General features: G+C 36.6%; 1 protein-coding gene across 1 annotated transcript; it reads right to left on the bottom strand.

Annotated features, from left to right (window-relative positions):
• Positions 1-9,220: 9,220 nt before the first annotated feature.
• On the bottom strand, positions 9,221-19,526 carry htr3a (5-hydroxytryptamine (serotonin) receptor 3A). Its single transcript, XM_067607125.1, has 9 exons — positions 19,164-19,526; positions 18,028-18,191; positions 16,948-16,992; positions 16,063-16,172; positions 15,775-15,944; positions 14,502-14,662; positions 13,151-13,361; positions 12,108-12,344; positions 9,221-10,718 (listed from the first exon to the last, which is right to left on the bottom strand). The coding sequence occupies exons 1-9, from the start codon at positions 19,231-19,233 to the stop codon at positions 10,408-10,410; spliced, it is 1,479 nt and encodes a 492-aa protein (XP_067463226.1). The 5' UTR covers positions 19,234-19,526; the 3' UTR covers positions 9,221-10,407.
• Between the last annotated feature and the right edge of the window lie 483 nt (positions 19,527-20,009).

Here is a 20,009-nt window from a genome sequence, read left to right as displayed (position 1 = left end):
TATTTATGAGTCTCATAATAAAAATCAAATCATGATGTTCAGTTGTATACTTTCAATCTGCAGTTAGAAAAAAATAAAAAAAAAATGGACTTCATGTTGTCTGTCGTAGCCCTCTTTCTGGCTCATAATTTGTTCCCTGAATCTTTTTTTAGGAATAACATACAGAAAGTATGAAACAGTAGAATCTAACACAAAATAATAATCTTGTAGCTGTGTGTGTGTATGTGTGTGATCTGCTCTTGAATATTATACAGAACTTCAATAATACACTTTATAAATATAAATATACTTTTAATTGGTTCATTGCTTAATCGTGTGATAAATTGCAATTATCATGACGTATTACGGTTCAGTGAAAATAAAACAAACATGTTTAGTGGCATCAAACTTCTTTTCCTTTTTTTATTTTATCTTTTTATTTACTCAAAAAAAAAGCAAATCACATCCTTGATTTATTTTTGTATTGTTTAGACTACAAATACATTTACTTCCTAGTATTCCCTCGCACTTTCATATACATATATACCACCGTACATATATTTAAATGCCCTGAAAGCACAAGAAGTATGGAAATATTTGTAACAAAGTTCCTAAATGCAGGTTCTGCTCTGCTGAAATTTACTGAACACATACATCATACTCTTGACTTTTGACATACTTGGTTACCTCATGACACGTCGTCAAGCAGCATCTTCAGGACGAACTTTACAGCTGTAGCGTAACTTGTAGCATGTTGGTTAACTAGCATGTGAACCAACAATATAGAATGGGAAAAATACCTTCTGTATCAAACAGAAAAGTTACTGTATTGTCTTTGTTAGTGCTTGCAGGTTGTCCAAAGATTAACTCTATGTACAGTGTTTCCTGAATGATGGTTGCATAAAGCCTGACAGATGGTGATTCAATAGTAAATACGTTGCCATGCTAGCAGCGTTGTTCAATGGCAATTCTTTGCCTTTGCTTTGGTCCAGACCATAGACTGTATAAAAATATGGACGTAGTTACCGTGACGTCACCTATTGGTTTTGATGCTCAATGTGGGCGGCTCCGGCTGTCACCATTGCCGTGCCTGACTACGCCTAATTCCCAGCCAATCAAAAATGGGCAAAGAGGCGGGCCGAATGGCTGAAACAAGCCACCTAGCGGCTGGCGGACCTGTCACTCAAAGCAGCCATGTCCTTCATTATGCATAACTTTACAGCTTAATAAAATTTAAACGGGCAAGTTATAAAAAAATTCACCCCCCGGTACAGTTGTCATGAAAGGAGAAATTAGCTTAAGAGACCAAAACCGTTTTTTGTACCAGGCTGTAAACATGTTTATTTCTGCTGTAAAGTTGGGCATTTTAACATGGGGGTCTATGGGGATTGACTCGCTTTTGGAGCCTCAAGTGTCCATTCAAGGAACTGCAGTTTTTGGCACTTCCGCATTGGCTTCATTTTACAGCCCCGGAGGTTGCTGCTTGGTCCAGACTGAAATATCTCAACAACTATTATATGGATTTCCTTGAAATTTGGTACAGATATCAACAATGCCCATAGGATGAATCCTAAAGACTTGGGTAATCCCCTGACTTTCCCTCTAGTGCCACCAGCAGGTCAAAGTTTTCACTGATGCCCTTACTTTTCCTCTAGAGCCAACATGAGGTTCACATTTGTGGTTTTGAGCTCAACAACTAAAGGATGGATTGCCATGAAATGTTGTACTGACATTTATGACTCTCTTCAAGGTGAATTTTATTGACTTTGGTGACTTTTTATCAAGTACCGTCATCAGGTCAAAATGTTAATTTGTCCAAAACTTTGGTTTATTACTAAATAATTAATAATAATAATAACAATAATAATAATAATAATAATAATAATAATAATAAACTTTATTTGTATAGCACCTTTCATACAAAATGCAGCCCAAAGTGCTTCACATTAAAAAGATAATATAAAAAAATAGATAAATAATTGAGAACATTAACAGGAAGAATAAAAGGAGGCAAACAAGAAAAATGAGAGATAGTGCATTACATTAAAACAGAGGAGACACAGCTAAAAATCTTAAGTAAAAGACATAATCATTCATGAATAAGAATACAAATGCCTTAAAATAGAAAGGCTAGGTTAAAAAGATATGTTTTTAAGTGTCGTTTAAAGCTTTCAACGGAGACGTCTTCAGGTAAGGTGTTCCAGAGTTTGGGAGCGTAATTGAAACAAGCTGGATCTCCAATTTTCTTCTGGGTAGCCTCATGGATCTCAAGCAGTCCTGCAGAGGAAGATATAAGGGCTCGTGAGGGAGCATAAGGTATCAGGGAGTCTGTGATGTAGCTCAGCCCTGATCCATTGAGAGCTTTATAAACCAGTAACAGGACTTTGAAATCGACTCTAGAAGACACAGGGAGTGCTAATTAGCAAACGCTAGCATGTCATCATGCTAAAATAAGATGGTGAACATGCTAAACATTATATTTAGTAAAGCATGTTAGTATTGTCATTGTGAGTATGTTAACATACTAGCATTAAGCTCAAAGCACAACTGTTCCCAAATACACCTTCACAGAGCTGATAGCATGGCTGTACACCCGTAGTCTTGTTTTCTGATACATATTAATACAACTCATGCTTAACAAAGAGTGTTCCCACAGCTTCTGCCCTGCTTTACTGCCTGTGTTTTATCAGCGGCTGATAGGAATTCAACATAATACTTTCCCGTAACCTCTCCTGCCCCTGCTGCTGCTATACAACATGAGGTATGCTGGCCAGGCCAACTGAAGCGCGCTCATCCTTTCACTGACAGGTGAGGTTTAGGAGGTGCGATACAAAAACATCACAACAATAAGATTAGCTGCAGAGGTGGAGACAACACGAACAACAAATCGTGTCAGAAAACTTTTTCCATAGAGGATGGTTTCAATAAAAAACCGTTCACAGTTAGATCTGTAACAGGGACACTGTCTCCGGAAAAGAGATGTTACTATTTTTAGACGTTAAATTAATCTCAGAGACAGATACTTTTCTCTCAAATCCTGTACAAGTAAGACCAAAAAAATATCTGCATGCAACGGTTCAGTTGTCGTGTGGATGAACTGTCTCTCTTTGTTAATGGCTGTTTTGAATTTTACAGCTGAAATATGACATTATTAGACATGTGTGCCAAGTATTTTACATTTTAGACCGACACAATAAAAAGTTACCCTACAATAATAATTATACTGTGCATACCTACTAGGGGTGTGCCCGAATACAAATTCATTATTTGGCAAAGCACAAATAATGTTTTTTTTCAAATATTTGTTTCATACAAATATTTGAAAAATTATTTGCTTTCGGGGAGGAAAAAAGACGGGGCAAACACGAGTGCACGGGTTGGTTACATCGCTGTCTCAGTCTCTCTCCTCTGCTCTGCTGTTACGTCTATCAGCAGGTCTCGATGAGGGAAGTCACATCCACCTGCTACATGATGCACATTTCTTATTTGGACATTACTCTCGGAGTTGGGGATGTTCCCCAGAGATAAAGCTGAGCTACTGACACAAGCAAAGTGCTCCCAAGGGACTCTCCATAACCTGTTCTTCCTCTTCTCCTTTACACAAAGTTAGGTTGTAAAAAATAGGCAATAAATTAAAAGTGCAAAGCAAGAATCACCTTTGAAGTTCTTCCCTACACGTTACACGCTGTGCTGTCTCTGTGTTACGGGTGTATAAATAGGTAGAGGTCTGCCTGCAATGAGGTGATGAGTAAAGTTTTAGCTCAGTAGTCAGCACAGTCGTCTATGATCTGGGAGACTCCAGTTCAAGACCCGCTGTGGGAACCAACTTTGTAAGGTGGTTTATTGATGAACACTTATTGTAACACTTTAATTTTCTAAAATTAAAAGCATAATAAAAGCAAGAACAGGGTTATAAAAGCATCTTTCCACTTTATTCAAATACAAATACAAATACTGGGCTTTCTGCACATCCCTAATACCTACATAAAGGCGGTGTGAATCCATCAGTGTTTCTGTTATTACAACCATGTAGGATATTTTTTTTTATCTGGTCTAGTTAGAAAAAACTAAACTGACACAGGAAAGCGAACACACAGCACCTGACTAAACGTAACTTCACAGTCGAAGCACAATCAGCTGTCTAGTTTCACACTCACCACATGGCTGTACACCATCTTTCCTCACTCATAAATGTGCTAATGGTAACTACTGCAGCACTTCAAGCCTGACTGCCTTTTGTCTGTTCTGCCTCTTGTGCTATAGAGGTCATAAATGCTATCATTAGATATGCAGAGCATGTGTACGTTGTGCAACTCACTCGCCACACACGAATGATTGTCATTAGAAAGGAAGCGAGCCAAGACGTGAGATGTTCAGCTTTTGCGTGGAGATAGATTGACCTGAACAAGGTTTAGATTAGTGTTCTTGTGGCAGGTAGTCACTCATGTCAGTCTCTCTTTTTGTGTTTTCATCACTTTAGCAGTTGATTACACATATAATCTTTGTTCAATCTCACATCTAACCAACAGATAGAGTAGGTGTTGAACGTCTTGTTCCAGTGTTGAAGTGTAAATACAGCACGAAAGATGAAGTTAAAGGAGTAGTTCAACATTTTTGGGAAATGCTACTACTGTTTGTGTAAGTACAGAGCAGGGGTCAAGACATGGTTAGCCTAGCTTAGCATAAAGACTGGAAACAGCTAGCAGTTATTAGAAGAGAAGTTTTGCATGTACATTCAGTTCAGTATACACACATTTTGCAACTTTCAGTCTTGGAGTTTCTTACAGAATGTATTTGCTGATTCAAATCAGTAGTATATAAAAATAATTTTCATATGCAGCAGTAGGGTGAGGTTAGATAGAATTACAATAGTCCCATGGAAAAAATTATCATATGTTTGACATAAATTCTGTCTACGGAGCCCCCCAGGGCTCATTTGCTAGAAAAAAAAATATTGACGTGGAAATCCTTGCAAATGTGCAGTTTGACAGCTGAGACTGTCTGTTAAACCTCTATTCTGGCCTGTCCTGCACTCTGTGACCCCCTAAACTGTTGTTCTCATCTACATATTTTGCATATGCATATGATACTTGAAACTTACTTTCAAATGCATCACATCTGCACTCAGCCTTGGTTATTCATGTGAATATAATAAATTCCATAGCCGCTAACTATCCCCAGCAAGAAAAAAATCTCTCGCTCCGCCTTCAGTATGATATCTTTCAGGGGACGATGTTGAATTAAGTTACTGTATCTACACAAGTATGGTGAGATTTCCACGTCATTTTGTATGAGTATTCGTGGTCTCCCAGAGGATGATTTATAATAATTATTGTGACCTCACTTGTCCGTTAGTGCCACCATCAGGCCAAAATCTCCACACACTCCTCTGACGATGAAACTTTCCAAACACAAAGGCAAAATTTAACAGGCAGATTGCATGACTTCCTGAGTAGATTAATGCTTCCCAAAGGACGAACCATTTGAATTTCGGGACTGTTCTATACTCTACAATCACAGTCACACCATGGTGGCAGACTGAGAAGAACAGAAAACCTCCCAATTAAATTTACTAACAAGGGGGTGTTTTAACACCAGTGCAGTTTTGAATTCTTCCTGCTTGTGTCTGCACCACCACATGACATAAAATATATGTGGTAAGCTTCTAAAAATACGTGGAAGTAATGTTACATGTGTATTTGATTTGTAATAAATGTGCTAAAACATGCAAAATACCTGGTGGCACCCTTTCATGTGTTAAAGTTTCAAAATGCATCAGATTTAGTGATAAATATTCACTGTCACCTCTGAGCCGGTTGCTGAAATTTCTTCCCCAATAAAGTTTGATATGACAAGCCCGTGTATCCCCTGAAATAAACATCATATCAAAAGTGTTGCCAATGCTTCCCAATAATGCCACTATATTTGCTAATTTCCTCTTTCTGGCACATTGGATCAGATCTTGACTTCAGTGTATTGAAAACTAATGAGGCAGCTCTTCTCTCTCTCTGTTCACTTAAGCGCCCGCTCTCAAGTATTACACCCAAAACATATTGCAGCTTTGTGGTTATTTTTTTTGTGACTTTTTTAGATTTTGACAGAAAACAAAAACAGGAAATGAGAGAAAAAAAACTCTCATTGTGAGTGGTTTTGTTTGAATTTGTTGCTTTAGTGTGACTTTGATCTTATTTTGGGGTATTAGGAAGGAAGGGGCAGGGATTGGTGAATGGTTTGTCAGGATGGTAATATGAACAGTGAAGGCCTTTGTGTTGAAACATGAGGTTTCACCGCTGATCTTTGACCCACATATGTAAAGGCTGGATTCTGAGTTGCCAGCCTTAAAGTGATGATCCCAAAATACCTTGTTTTAGTGGTTTAAAATGAAGGTTTAAATTAAACATGCAAGGAGAATAATGTTCTATTATTTTCTCATACACCTATTATTGCACCTATTATTGCAAACAAATGTTAACCGCATTAATCATCTACAGCTCTTTTATCACACCAGTTATCCACAGAGGGAATTGCACGTTGAATAATTTTATGTTGATGAACAATAAAAATAAACCTAAATTAACTTGACAATAAACCTGTGGATCCCTGTGGTGGATGAGTCACAGATTACATCACAGTGATATTTTCATCTGTGTAATTTCTTAGCTTGCTTAACATGCACTAAGTAATTTTAATTGCAATCAAAGGATTTAAGTGGTTCTAACAGGGCTTGGATTCAGTTAGGAGAAAGACATCTCACACTTAACATTGCTGGCTGACACAAATGCACCAGCATGAGAACCGTCCCTCAGAACAGAGTGGTTCTTTGTCCAGTCGTCTTTACAGCAAAAGCTATAATTACATTAGACGTACTATAAGTCCCAAAAGTTTTGGCTTAAAGGGGACACAGGATTTAAAACATGCATAACTACAAAAACTAATGAAAGACTGCAAAACTTATTTTAATTCAGGCCAATGTGATTGAACAATGTGGACAATAAGGGCTGAGTTTAAACATTAACACTCTTCATTTATAAAGAAATGTGTTTTATTTGGTCATTTATCTATTTAACTTTGTGTTTTGATCTTGCACAAAGAGCTACATCAATTAAAAAAAAAAAAAAAAAAAAACTGACTGATTGATAAGTGACATTAATAGTAACACTGTCCAGTTGGTAGCATGTGAAAAACAACAACAACAACAACAACAAAATCCTCAATATGCATGCATTATCATAAACCATGATATAACTTTCCTCACAAGAACAGAAAATGTCAAATATGAATGAATATCTCCATTAATCACAGACATATATTCCACCACAAAGGCGGCACTCCATACAGCAAAAAGAATCACCTCATGTATTGATCTCTGTCAAATTGAGCCTATTGATTGTAAATCTAAAAGATCAATACATGAAGTGATGCATTTTGCTTGTTTTTTTAACTATGGAGTGCAGCCTTTCTTCCTCACTTTGTTCTGGAGAATATAGACAGCTTTTTGCAGGAGAACCACCTTTCCTCTTATAATCTCAATATACTGTATTTGATAAGAAAAAAGATTAGAAGCATCTCTGCAAGGCTGCTAATAATATCAATATCATACCTGGAGTATCTCACTGCTGTTGAGGGAAACTGATGTCATTGTGCATGGTGCCATCCTCTGGCAGCTGTGTTGAACTGCAGGTGTTGACACAATGAATGAGCAGTGTTGTACAAAATGCATTATTAACAGGTTTGTAGCCAAATTATGAGCAGCACATTATTATTGTGACGTCTCCTCTGCTTTGTGCTCCTTGTTGCTGCTGTGTTCTTTGTTTGCAGGGGCAAGTTTCTGAGCACAAAGTCTTAGAAGCTGGCAGTTCACATCCTCTCCTCTCTCCCCCACACACTCCTGCATTGCTTTTTGGTTCCTTTTGTTTCACCATACAACACCCACACAGCATACATTCACTCATCCATTCCCTACATGACTGATTTTACACATTAACCCTACCTATTGTTATTTTTTGTTTGTTTTGAGTACTTTTTGTTAAATAAATTTACTTTTGTATTGTTGAATACCCGTGTGACTTCCCTTTTTTTTTTTGCCACAGTCTAGAGCCGGGCTGTGACATTACGCTCACTGTATCTATATGCATATTTAAACCTCTTATAAGTAACAGAATAAATAATAACAGATCAGCAGTTTACTGACACATTTCACTCTACGTATATCAATTTAACACAGATTATATGGGTGGCAGACCATCATATTATTGTAAAAATGTATTTGAAATGATTTACATGTCTTTACATGTCTCTTATTAAATGTATACGACTATAGATTTGATTATACATATAAATCATGCCATTCAAAACTGATTTGTCATAAAACTACACAGATCTATGGATTTTTTATTTCATTTTTTGTAAGAAAGGCAAAACAGAAATCCAAATGACGCTGTCCTGTAAATGTTTACGCCATATTTAATGGACATGTGTTACAGTTACAGTTACAATTCATTGATTATGGATCTTTTGTAGATAAATCCTTATTTCTTCACTTCACTTCGTGCTGGGAATGCATATTCTAAAGACCAAAATTGTCGAAGTTCATGTGGGACAAAAATAACTGAATACAAATAAGGCTTTATTAAATAAATAATAATATCAATAAATACAGAAAACATAAATGAAACAGCAGGAAATTAATTACTACAGCTCAACTAATTATTTTTTTTTAAGTCAGAGTTTTATTGGAGCTCATTTTTGATTATATGGTAGCACTTTTTTATTAATAATTTCCTATTTAGAGGAAATACCTGGTTATCAGCTAGTCATTATGAAAGTGATAAAATTAAAACCTCTGTCATATTATTTTTTACAGTTTATGTGCTAATTTAAAAATTGTTTTCACTTATTCATAATGTGATTAATTTACCTTTTTTCCGTAATGGACTTCCATAAAAAGTAAGGTGAAGATGGTAAAGGCTTTTTTTATCTGATGAACACCTATGGGCGAAACATTTACAGAAACATGATTAAATTTACAATTACTACTCTAACATTGCATGTAATTATATCACATTTCTTGTTGACACAGCACACAATTAAATAAAAGGTATAAAATCAAATTAAATCTGTCGCTGTATACATAAAATATGTTGAAACACTGTTATCTAAGCACTAATGTGAGTAACAAGATTCATGTTCAACATCCCAATAGATTTTTGACAGATTTTATTATATCAGGTGACACATTAAAGCTTAACATGATTTTGATATGTATTTGAAGCTCTGCAGTTTAAATTTCCATCATTTTACTTACAAACATATGATTTATCATGACATGAAAATAACTCAATACGCACCTCTTCAATATATCCACAGTTTAATCAATTCAGGGCAAAGGGGACATGCAATTAAATGTTTTCCTTAATATACATGTAGAGCAAAACAGGTCATCATATGCAGTTGTTACCTCATTAATATAAATTATTTGTTTATTGATCCATGTATAATAAGAGGAATACATACTTTAAATAGATGTTTTCAACAGTAGGAGCAGCAATTCAAGATTTTAAAGTTAACAGATGTGCTGTCAGTCAGCAATCGGTTTCATAGTCCAACTTTTTTTTATAGGTTTATTGTTTAGGTTTTTAAAGGTAGATATTTTTGCTCATTACATTCACTTGGAAGTGGATGAACATTATTTTAAATTGACTTTTTAATTTTACTCCAATCTTTTCTCCTAAGAATTATATTCCTTTAAACCCAACCAGACCAGCCATAAAGAACTACTGTAACTGGAAGTTTAAGGCTCCTCAGCTACATGAAACATGTAAATTACACATGTGTACAAGTCCACTCTTCCTTTCTACTGATAATTCAAGTAAAAAAAATGTATGAGTTTTTTATAGTACTGTACATTTTCAAAGTGCATGTTTTAAAACAGCATTTTTAAATTTCTAACTTTCTTTATTGTATTAATTGTTGTTTATTTGTTTGTTTTGTGATGGGACAATACTAAAGTCAGCTGAAATGTCTTTGCTTGGTGTGTTACTGCTACTGTCAACCTTTATAATCCTTCATAATGATGAATAATAATAAATGTGTGAGGCAGTATGTCAATTTTCAATCCCAAAAAACCTCAAACTGGCCCTGAAAAAGCATCTCAAAAGACATTTATGTCATGGAACTTTAAAAATGATCAAACCTAAGATGATGATGATAAAGAATAGCTTGCTGTTTTCAGGGGTATAGTGGCAAACCCAATTGGTCAGCTTTGAATGTACTGTAGGCTCCGACTACAGGAACCGCTTTCCTGTTCCATTATTATGTGAGTGCCTCCCTGTACACAGAGCTCCACAGGCATAGAGCAACTCACTCAGATATTCTTAACTCCATGTTCTACCCACTGAGCTTTTGTCCACAGCACTACAGTGGTGAGACTCAGGCAACGTGCCACACTGACCACAGCGTGCCCAGTGTGATGCTGTAAGCCACCACGGCCACCAAGTAGACTCTGAAGAGCAGCACGTCCAGGACGTAGCCAACCTGCAGCCACTCCTTGGCGACTTCACGGCACCTGTCCCTCTTCTCCAGGAAGTGGCGAATCGCTGTCACTTCCTGCAGGATGTTGTCCATGACGGGTGGGGTAGGGTCCCTGGAGGGGGGCAGGCCCAGTCCGAGCAGCCCGCCCTCCCTGTCATGATGACTGAGCCTTCGGCCTATCTCACAGGTGTGGTGGAGGGTGCACTGGGCTGCAGGACGAGAAACAGATTTCAATTTATTTGCAAATTCATTGGAATATAACTTTTATGGAGGTTCATATGCACATTTTCAGGTCTATATTCATATTCTGGGGCTCAACTGGAATATCTTTGCATGATTTACAGTTCAAAAATTGTATTATTCATCTTTATTCAGCCCTTCAGTTCAGCCTCTGTCTGAAACAGGACGTTTTAGCTCCTGTCTCTTTAAGGCCCGCCTTACCAATGAGCTCACCCTGTTCTGATTGGTCAGCGGTTTCAGAGGCTACGTAAACACACAGTGGTAAAAGGATTCATCACTCGAAATGGAAACTTCTCAAATACATCTGTATATGTTCGAGACCCAATCTGATCCGAAATATGTGACTGGACAACCCGTGGAGCAACCTTAGCAACAAAGACTAAGGAACAGACATCGGTTTGTGGGCATGCACATACAATGGGACATCAGCACAAGGAGGAAGTAGAGGTAGTATTGCAAACAGGTTGAAGCCCAGGCTTTTGACTTTCAGGAAGAATTTTTATGTATGTTTACCTGGAACTTTCACCATGTTTAACATCTGACATTATAACAGTATATAAATAAAAGAAAATCACAAAAAGCTTCATATGTCCCCTTTAAAACAAAGGTCCAGCATCTGGAGAATTTTGCTTGATTGCTTTCCTACCTAGCTCAGATGAAATTTGTGATATCAGTTTGTGCATCAATAGAAATATGTGATGTGTTTAGTTTAGCTTAGCCAAAGATGCGATGTTGTGTCAGTCTGTCTACACTTCTCTACTCCCAACACAACCATCAAAAGCAAGATATCTTGACAGCCAATGGCCAGATGGATGCAGGGGATGAACTTCCAATACTTTTAGTGATCCCTGACCTTTCTCCTAATTGCATTATCAACCTAAAAGATCCACTAATACATGAGAAATATATATTTCATTCATAATTAGACTCCTGTTATCTTCATTTATTCATCTGCCCTGTCTCATTAAAATTATGTTTATATACTGCTAATTTGCAACAGCAAATGTGTTTTGAAGGAAACATAATGCTGCCCAAATAATGGGTATATAACAAGGAAGCATTTTAATGAATGTATCTGCAAAATTGTTACTGACAACATATTTCATATGTTTTCCCATTTATTCACTTTTTCCATCTAAGCTGAGCTAACATTAGCATCCATAGGCATAAACCAACCAGCCTTTTCATTCCAACAGCTAATTTTTCTGCTATACATCTTCATCCAAAGAGGGGAAACTAACCAGTGAAATCAGCTGCTGTAGCATTTGGTTTGATGAAAAACCTGAATACGCTTCTTCCTTAATGGCACTAGACTGAAAACCACTGTTGTAGGCTACATGCGTTCACCTGTACCTTACCGGTCCCATAGTTGTTGTCCTTGTAGTGCTCCAGGTCAGAGGCCTGGGAGGACAGTCTAGAGCACAGTCGGTGGTTCTTGTGGATGCAGAAGAGGACCGCAGCTCTTTCCAACACCAGGTACTTGACCCAGTGGGGCACAGGTGACTGTAGGTCCTGCTTGTGGACCAGACGCACAATCAGCACAGTTTCTGTCAGGCTGATCACCAGGAGGGCCATGCAAACCACGAAGTACACACCTACAGCACAGGACAGGTAAAAATGAGATAAGGTCAGGAAATTATTTAAAAGAATTAAATTGAAACCTCTCAAATGCATCTGTACATGTTCAAGCCCGAATCCGATGCGAAATATGCAAGTGGACAACGCAACTAGACCATGGAACAACCTTAGCAACAGCTTTAGCAACAAGCTTAGTGACAACCTTAGCATCAAAGGCTACAGAGCAGACCGGCCATTTGTGGGCATGCGCCAACAATCTGATCTAAGAAAGTAGAGGTAACTTTGCAGACAAAGCATTTGGAGCAGGTTGAAGCCTGGGCTTTTTACATATGGTCACCTCAATTTTTGGAACCATGTTTAACATGTTAAACGACACCATAACAGTATAGAAATAACAGAAAATCACAACAAGCATGATCTGTCCCCTTTAATCTGTGCTTCTTCCAACAATCAAGTGGATTGAGCATGAATGGTAGTGTCTGTTATAGGACTATGATGTAGTGGTAACTTCTCAAGGATGTTGCTCTGCCTTACACCCGATACATGCTGGGATAGTCTCTAGCCCTCTAAAACCCTTAAATCAGTGTCTTTCTGTGCTCACTCTCAAAACTTGTCTTTCCCTGCATGCTTGACTTGTAGACTAGTTGCTCTCCTGACATCATAGTTTACCTTTCCTTTTTTAGCTTTTTAATTCCACATCAATTCAAAGGTAAAATCAGATAATTTTCAATTTAATTTTCATTTAAAGTTCTAAGAAGACAGTCCTTGCAGGGACCTTGTTCTGAATGCAAAGTGTTGATAAGTGGTAATTGATGCCAGTCACCTATCAGCGGGGTTCCTATGGCGGTGGCAGGCAGAGTGTCAGATACAATGATGAGGAAGACAGAGTAGCCCAGTAGCAAGGTGATCTTGAAGGAAACCCTCTCTCCGCTGTCTGGTGGCAGATAGAAACCCACGATATCCATCACCATCAGGAAGATACTGGGCAGCAGGAGGTTCACGGTGTAGAACAATGGCCGCCGCCGGATAACCACCTGGGAAATGCAGTTTTATACCCTGAAACACTTTTTGTATAGCAAGTCTTGTAAGTAAATAATCTGAGGCTATGTTAGCACTATTCCCAAAAGGTAATTTTCACAAAAGACATGTCACATTAGTAAAAGCACAGGTGCAAATAATGAAATTAGTGATGGCTGAACTCCATTTAGCTACTTCAGTTTCACTATTGTGCATGTTGGCTCACTGTCATGGCTTACTGGGACACTTTACTTTGTGGAGTCATGGTTAATGTTATTAGTAACACCTGAGATTGTCCTACAATAACAATTCAAAACTTCTGCTGTGAAAAAAGTTAGTTTAACTGAATATAAAGACAGGAAACAAAGGGACAGAGTTCGTTCCTCAAAAATATGGCTACTAAGACATCTAAATCTCATTATTTTACATGTTATTTGTTTAATCCATATAAGAGCAGAAATGTAAAAACAAAACTTTATCTACAGTATCTAAGTATTTCTGTCCAGCGTTTCCAGATAGAGCACGGGTTGCCAGATGCAATGGACGAGCACTTTTGGTCTCCAATCATGAGGCTACACTAGGCTAATTTTTTGAGTTTTTGGGGGTTTTGTTTTTCGCTTTTATTATAGAGTTGACAGTGGAGATATGACTGGAAGTTAGGGAAGAGAGAGATGGGGAATAACATCAACAACACAAGTCCCTGACCTCATTTGAATCAGGAACTTTGTGGTTTTTGGTTAGGGCTTTAAACCCCTCAGCCAGCTGGTACCTCATAAACGTTGCAGTTTCTTAAACACATTCATGGCCTTTAAAATTTATCTCACTCTAGTCATACACACTCAATAATATATTCATCATATTTGTCATATTTGTAACTCAGTTAGTTCATTTTTAGTGAATTCTTCTCATTTCAAACCCAAAACTCTTGCTACACTGCTACTAACAGGTCAGGTGCTAGTACACTTGACATTTGACTGCACTGAAAAACGTGAGTAGAAGAAGAAGGAGAAGGTAAGAAATATGTACAATAAGAGCAGGCAGCCAGGTGTCGAGGTCAAGGCACTAAAGAAAACAATTAAAAGAAGATGCACAATCCCACATTTGTGCTACACATAAACTGAAACTTAAAAATCCTTATAATCATTTAATATACTCACATGGAACTTCATCTCAGCGTAATAGTCATCATTGTCCACACTGAAGATCTTGTAGTTGGACAGAACATGGAGCAGCTCCCATTCTCCTTGGTTCATGAAGACACTCTTGTCTTCCCTGAGCTCCTCGGGGCTTCGCATAAGGGTGATGTTGATGTCATCAACTACAGATCGAACACAATGTCGGGAGCAGTGTGAGACGGCAATGGCAACAACTTACCCTTCACCTATCACTCTGCTCTCTGAGCACAATCACAGCAGGGGAGAGTTCATGGACGCACACAGAACACAAAGGCTGTTCTGCTTTGTTGAGAAGAGGTAATGTAAGTGTTTGGGTGTTATGCCTGTGAATATTCCTTGTTGGATGTTTGTTAGTGACAGTGTTTATCATTAAATCATCAAAAGCAGCATAATGACTATGATTATTTGTGGTATTGATAGAGCTGCAGAGGGATATTGCTAATGTGAAGTACCTCTAAATACTCCAGAAATGTGTGAAATCTGCCCACATTAGCTGTACCGTGGAAAATCCATTGAGAAATGATGGTTTAATTTTGGTAAAATGTTTTAGTATCAATATTTTTGTAAGTGATTTTTAAATGTAGAACTTGTAAGTTAAGCAAATGACATAATTCCTCCATGGGGAAAATCAATGTGTCGTTGGTATAGATACTTTTGTCACAGTCAGCCTAAAGGATAATTCCTGTGTATTACAACTTTGCTCTCATTTTTGTAGTTTTGTCCATCTTACCTATCCATACACACCAAGTTATACACACCAAATTAATTGCTTGGTAATAATCCCTTTTATTCTAATAAAATATGGTCATTTTCCTGTAATGCAGGTTTAAACTCATACTCATATACTCACCGATATATGTTTCTGACGGCAGTGAATTTCATTCTGTGTACATTTTATTAAGCTTACACTGCTGCATCCAATTTAGCTATTGCATTATACAGCAGTTTTAGGATTGCTCCTTGCAATAATTTTTATCTAGTTTGAGACATTATTTCCAGAAACTTTATGCCCACACACATCCACGTAGAGGAAAACATGTTGAATACTTTGTGGCTTTGTCATATGATGAAAACTAATTTGGAAAATCAAAATCTATACCACATCAAACCCAGAAATCCAGATTCTGGTGGTGATTTTTATTCTTATCTGTATGAAGAATTAAACTTATGAAGATGTTTTTAAGACAAATTAATAACATGATGAAAATACATGAAAGCACAAAAATGTGTGTTAAGTAAGAGATGAATATCCTACTAGTATGAAGCCAGCTCTGGAAGGTGAGGCTGCATTTCTGGACGTCGAATGGAAAGTTGTAGATGTTGAGAGTGCAGGCTGTGACAACCTGGATGGGTTTATAGTTGCGCACCAGTCCATCATGCGTCACATAGACATACGGTATGTCTGGAGACTTTCCCACATCTACACTGGAGGTTAGAGACAGAAATGTAAACAACGATTTGTTTCAGACAACAGAAAGGCTGCAAGTCCTGATAGTATAACTGAAACAATCTAAATAACAGTATTAACATCAGCAGTTCTTACAACTCATTGATGAGGATGTCAGGCACCCACACGTTAGCGGTGGGTATAGACACTTGTTTGACTTCATCAAAGTCTTCTGGGTTCCAGACTAGGAATTCATCCGTCCACGACTAAAATGTTCAAGAACAGAAAAAGCTAAATGTTATGATTCTCATAAAACAATCTTTTTTTTTTTTGCTGCATTGTGTATATAAACTAGGGATGTGCAGAGAGCAAAGTATTTGTATTTGTATCTGTATTTGTTGAGTCAACAAAATTATTTGTATTTGTATTCAAATAAAAGTGGAAAGAGGCTTAAAAATCCTGTTTTTGTTTTTATTATGCTTATAATTTTAGAAAATTAAAGATGAAAATTAAAGTGATGTCCAAATTAAGAAATATGTGTCATGCAGCAGGTGGGTGTGACTCCCTTCATTGAGGCCTGCTGATAGACGTAACAACGGAGCAGAGGAGAGACACTGAGATAGTGACTATAAATGACCTGCTCGCTGCTATTTGACATGTTTTGTTTTTTTCTTCCCAAAAACAAATAATTAAAAAAAAATATTTGTATGAAACAAATATTCGTAAAAAAAACAAAAAAAAAAACCCCACTATTTGTGCTTTGCCGAATAACGTATTTGTATTCGGGCACATCCCTAATATAACCAGAACTACAGCATCACTGGCTTATTTTTACAGAATGAAAATATACGTTGTATGCACACTGTAGAAGCATGTCACAGTGTTATTAAGTTCTTTACAGACATTTATTAATACACAAAGTAAAGGTAATTTATAATATTATAATATAAAAATGCTTTAATGGATCCAATATTTGAAAGATAAATAATTATCAATAATGCAGTTATGTTCAAGATATAATATCTAGTGTCTTTATCTTACCTGTCTGTACCACACATATGTTGTCAAAACCTGGTTCTTCTCATCCTGTGTTAGAAAACAGGAAGAAAGAGTTTTTAGATTCTGTACATGCCGTTATACATTCATTATATCTTTTTTCATTACATTATATTCATATGAAATACATTTTATGTTCCTAATAATATTTGAATATTTTTAAAATGCTTTTTTTTTTTTAATTTAAGTTTTTGCATTTATGCTACAACTTGCACATGAGGGATCATTTGGCATAAATATTTCAATTTACCCACAAATAGTTTTTTACACATTGTGCCTACTCCGGCCAATCAGATTTTGACATTTTGCAAACACACATCCAAACACATATTTTCTTATTCAAATAATAAGTTGGCATTTGTTGCATAAGAGAGAGAGCTACCAGTCCACATATGCATATTTAACTGAAAAGTTTCTATACATTTGAGACAATGAGGCTCAAAACCAAAAGCGAGTCTTATCAAGGTGATGCATATATGCAAAATCATATTTGTCAACCAAGTAGTTTGAGATTTGTTAAATCTCACATGTCTTCATGGGCCCTGAAAGCTCCAGGCTTATTGTGTGAATGTCATACATGTCATACTGGTTTGTGCTGATTTAATTGAATGACTGTTTGGGATTATGCACCACTGAAGCACAAAATCAACAGACATGATAGAGGTCTTAAAGTGATTACAGTGGTTGGTTTATGCATTTCCTAATCATACGATAATTTCTTGAAGAGGGTCCCTGTGTCAGTGTTTCTGTTTATATGCATATTTCCAAATTAATTCCAGCTTATAAAACAGGCAGCTAAGTTTTCCTCCAGGGCCATAAAGCAGGATAATCATGTTGCGGTAATAATGCAAGGTTCATGTTAAGTGTTACAAACCAAATATAACCTTATGTAGGAGTGATGTAGATAATTGTGCAGACGACATATAGCATATACTGTACTGTAAAACAATAATTAAAGAAGTCGGGAAACACTAAGCAGAGGAGCTGGATATAATTATAACACTGCACAATGGCTCATTGTGACATTCATTAGTGTGGATCATTTGTGCAGCATAAGTAACTCACCACATTGAGGATGGAGTAAACCATGAGGTCTATGGCTACGATAGTGGACGTTCTCCAGTCTTTCACTGGTCTCACTCCCTTTTTATACCCCGCACTCAAAAACTCTGACAGACGCACTAAGGTAGCGTTGGCAAATCTTCCCGTGCTGCTGCCCAGTTTCTTCACTGAAAAGTTACAAAACTTTTTTACAGCAGACATTAGAGATACAGCACAGTGTTTATGTCTTATATTGTCAGCAGAGGTGAAAGTTATAAAAGTCAATTAAAGCTATAGAATTATTGCTTATAATTTATAAAAGTAATCTTCATTGGAATACATAGCTTTTTTGTTTTAATGAGATCTCACAGATTGGAAGTGAATGACATGAGGAGAAAGCTGTTTTAAACAAAATGCTTATATATAGTAGATTACGTAAATACTGTATATGAGTATATATAGTATATATATATATATATACTGTATATACAGTATTAATTAAATTGAATATATTTAATAAAGATAACAGCTAGTTAATTCCGGCAAAATAACTTCAATAATGAAATGTATTTATTAAATGTTACTAACATTTTTTACCTTTCAAATTTTAGTGTGTTATTTTTATCTCGGCAAATGAGAGTGTACAGATCAAATAAACAACGTTAAAATCTGTATTTTAAAGTTATTTATCAAAGCAATAATGTCAATAATTTATAATGGTTTAGAGCTTTCTAATAATTCACCACTCTGACCAAATAACAATATTTGTACAACTAATAAATTATGTTTTTTTTTACCTAATTTATGCAATTGCTGTATTAATTGTAAGTCTTAGTTGTAATATGATGCCATATCTAATATCTCATTGAATTAAACGAAAGAGAAGTAAACCATAAATCATAAACAAAACACACTGCCAGAATCTGCCAATGATACTCAGCATCTATTGATCAGATAATAAAATCAAGTCAGTTCCTGTGACTAATAATGTATTACACAGACCAACTATAAATATAAAAAAGCATTTTTAATTGGGTCTAAATCTCAAAATTTTGCGGACAAATAAGAGTGAAGGGACTTTGTCGTAGTTTATGATTAGGTAAGCTGACAGTCAAACGTTTGAAAGTGTATAATGGAGTTTAAAACAGAAGCTGCTGTACCTGTGCAGGCTCTTAATGCTCCTTGAATAAGAAAGAAAACAAGCGTTGTCCAGGCTGATGAGAGTCTCATGGTGCCAGTTCAGTTCATCTGTGATTTCCCCTCCTGCTGTGAACCTCTGCCTGCTGCTCTGATGAAAAGCCTCGGGACGCCTGATACCAATATCCTCCATATCCATCCACTGTATCCATCACTTCACTCACTTCCACTATCAAAACCTTGTTAGTGTCACTGAGTTCATAAGGGTGGATCCATCCGCTCTGACGCCACTCCTCCTCGTTCAATAAAGCAGCAGCTCGCTTAGATAAATGGAGTTGAGAGACTCTAGTGATACAAGCTCTTGTGACCAGATCGTATGTCATGTCTGAGTAATCATTTAATTTAGTAATACAACATCACGTCAGTATGTTACAGTAATTTAGAACAGTTAAGTGACATGGACATCTGTTTAGTTGATAGGATCTCAGCATATAAATGATTTTTAGTTATGTATTTAATTTTATGTGGAAACTTGATCTGTTTGACTCCTGAAGTGTAACTTTATTTTTTATGTTTATGCACTTATTTATTTATTTTTGGTTATATTTGGTGTAGCCTTGCTGTTGTTCAATTTATGTTCTTTTTCTCTGAAAATGCACTGGAATTGTTTCCATTGGGATTTTGTGTCATAAAAAGTCAAATAAAATTGTCCAAAATAAGAACAGTTGCGAGACAGTTAGACAAGAGTGTCAACTCGATTACAGATGGTAAAGTCTCAGCATTTATTTATCAAATCTACACTAGCCACAATTTTCACTGTAAGTCAATATCTAATTTGGTTTTCACCAATCAGTTTACCATTCAACTGC

The sequence above is a fragment of the Thunnus thynnus genome, chromosome 13, assembly GCF_963924715.1.
Source record: "Thunnus thynnus chromosome 13, fThuThy2.1, whole genome shotgun sequence".
Taxonomy (NCBI): domain Eukaryota; kingdom Metazoa; phylum Chordata; class Actinopteri; order Scombriformes; family Scombridae; genus Thunnus; species Thunnus thynnus.
This window is presented reverse-complemented; position numbering and strand designations above follow the sequence as displayed.

Excerpts from the sequence above, each read along its gene's own strand:
- htr3a (XM_067607125.1), bottom strand. The coding sequence starts at position 19,233 with ATGAGACTCTCATCAGCCTGGACAACGCTTGTTTTCTTTCTTATTCAA. Across the intron at positions 14,663-15,774 it reads CCAGAGCTGGCTTCATACTA|TTGATGACATCAACATCACC; the intron begins GTAGGATATTCA and ends TTCGATCTGTAG. Across the intron at positions 13,362-14,501 it reads ACGCTGAGATGAAGTTCCAT|GTGGTTATCCGGCGGCGGCC; the intron begins GTGAGTATATTA and ends TGCATTTCCCAG.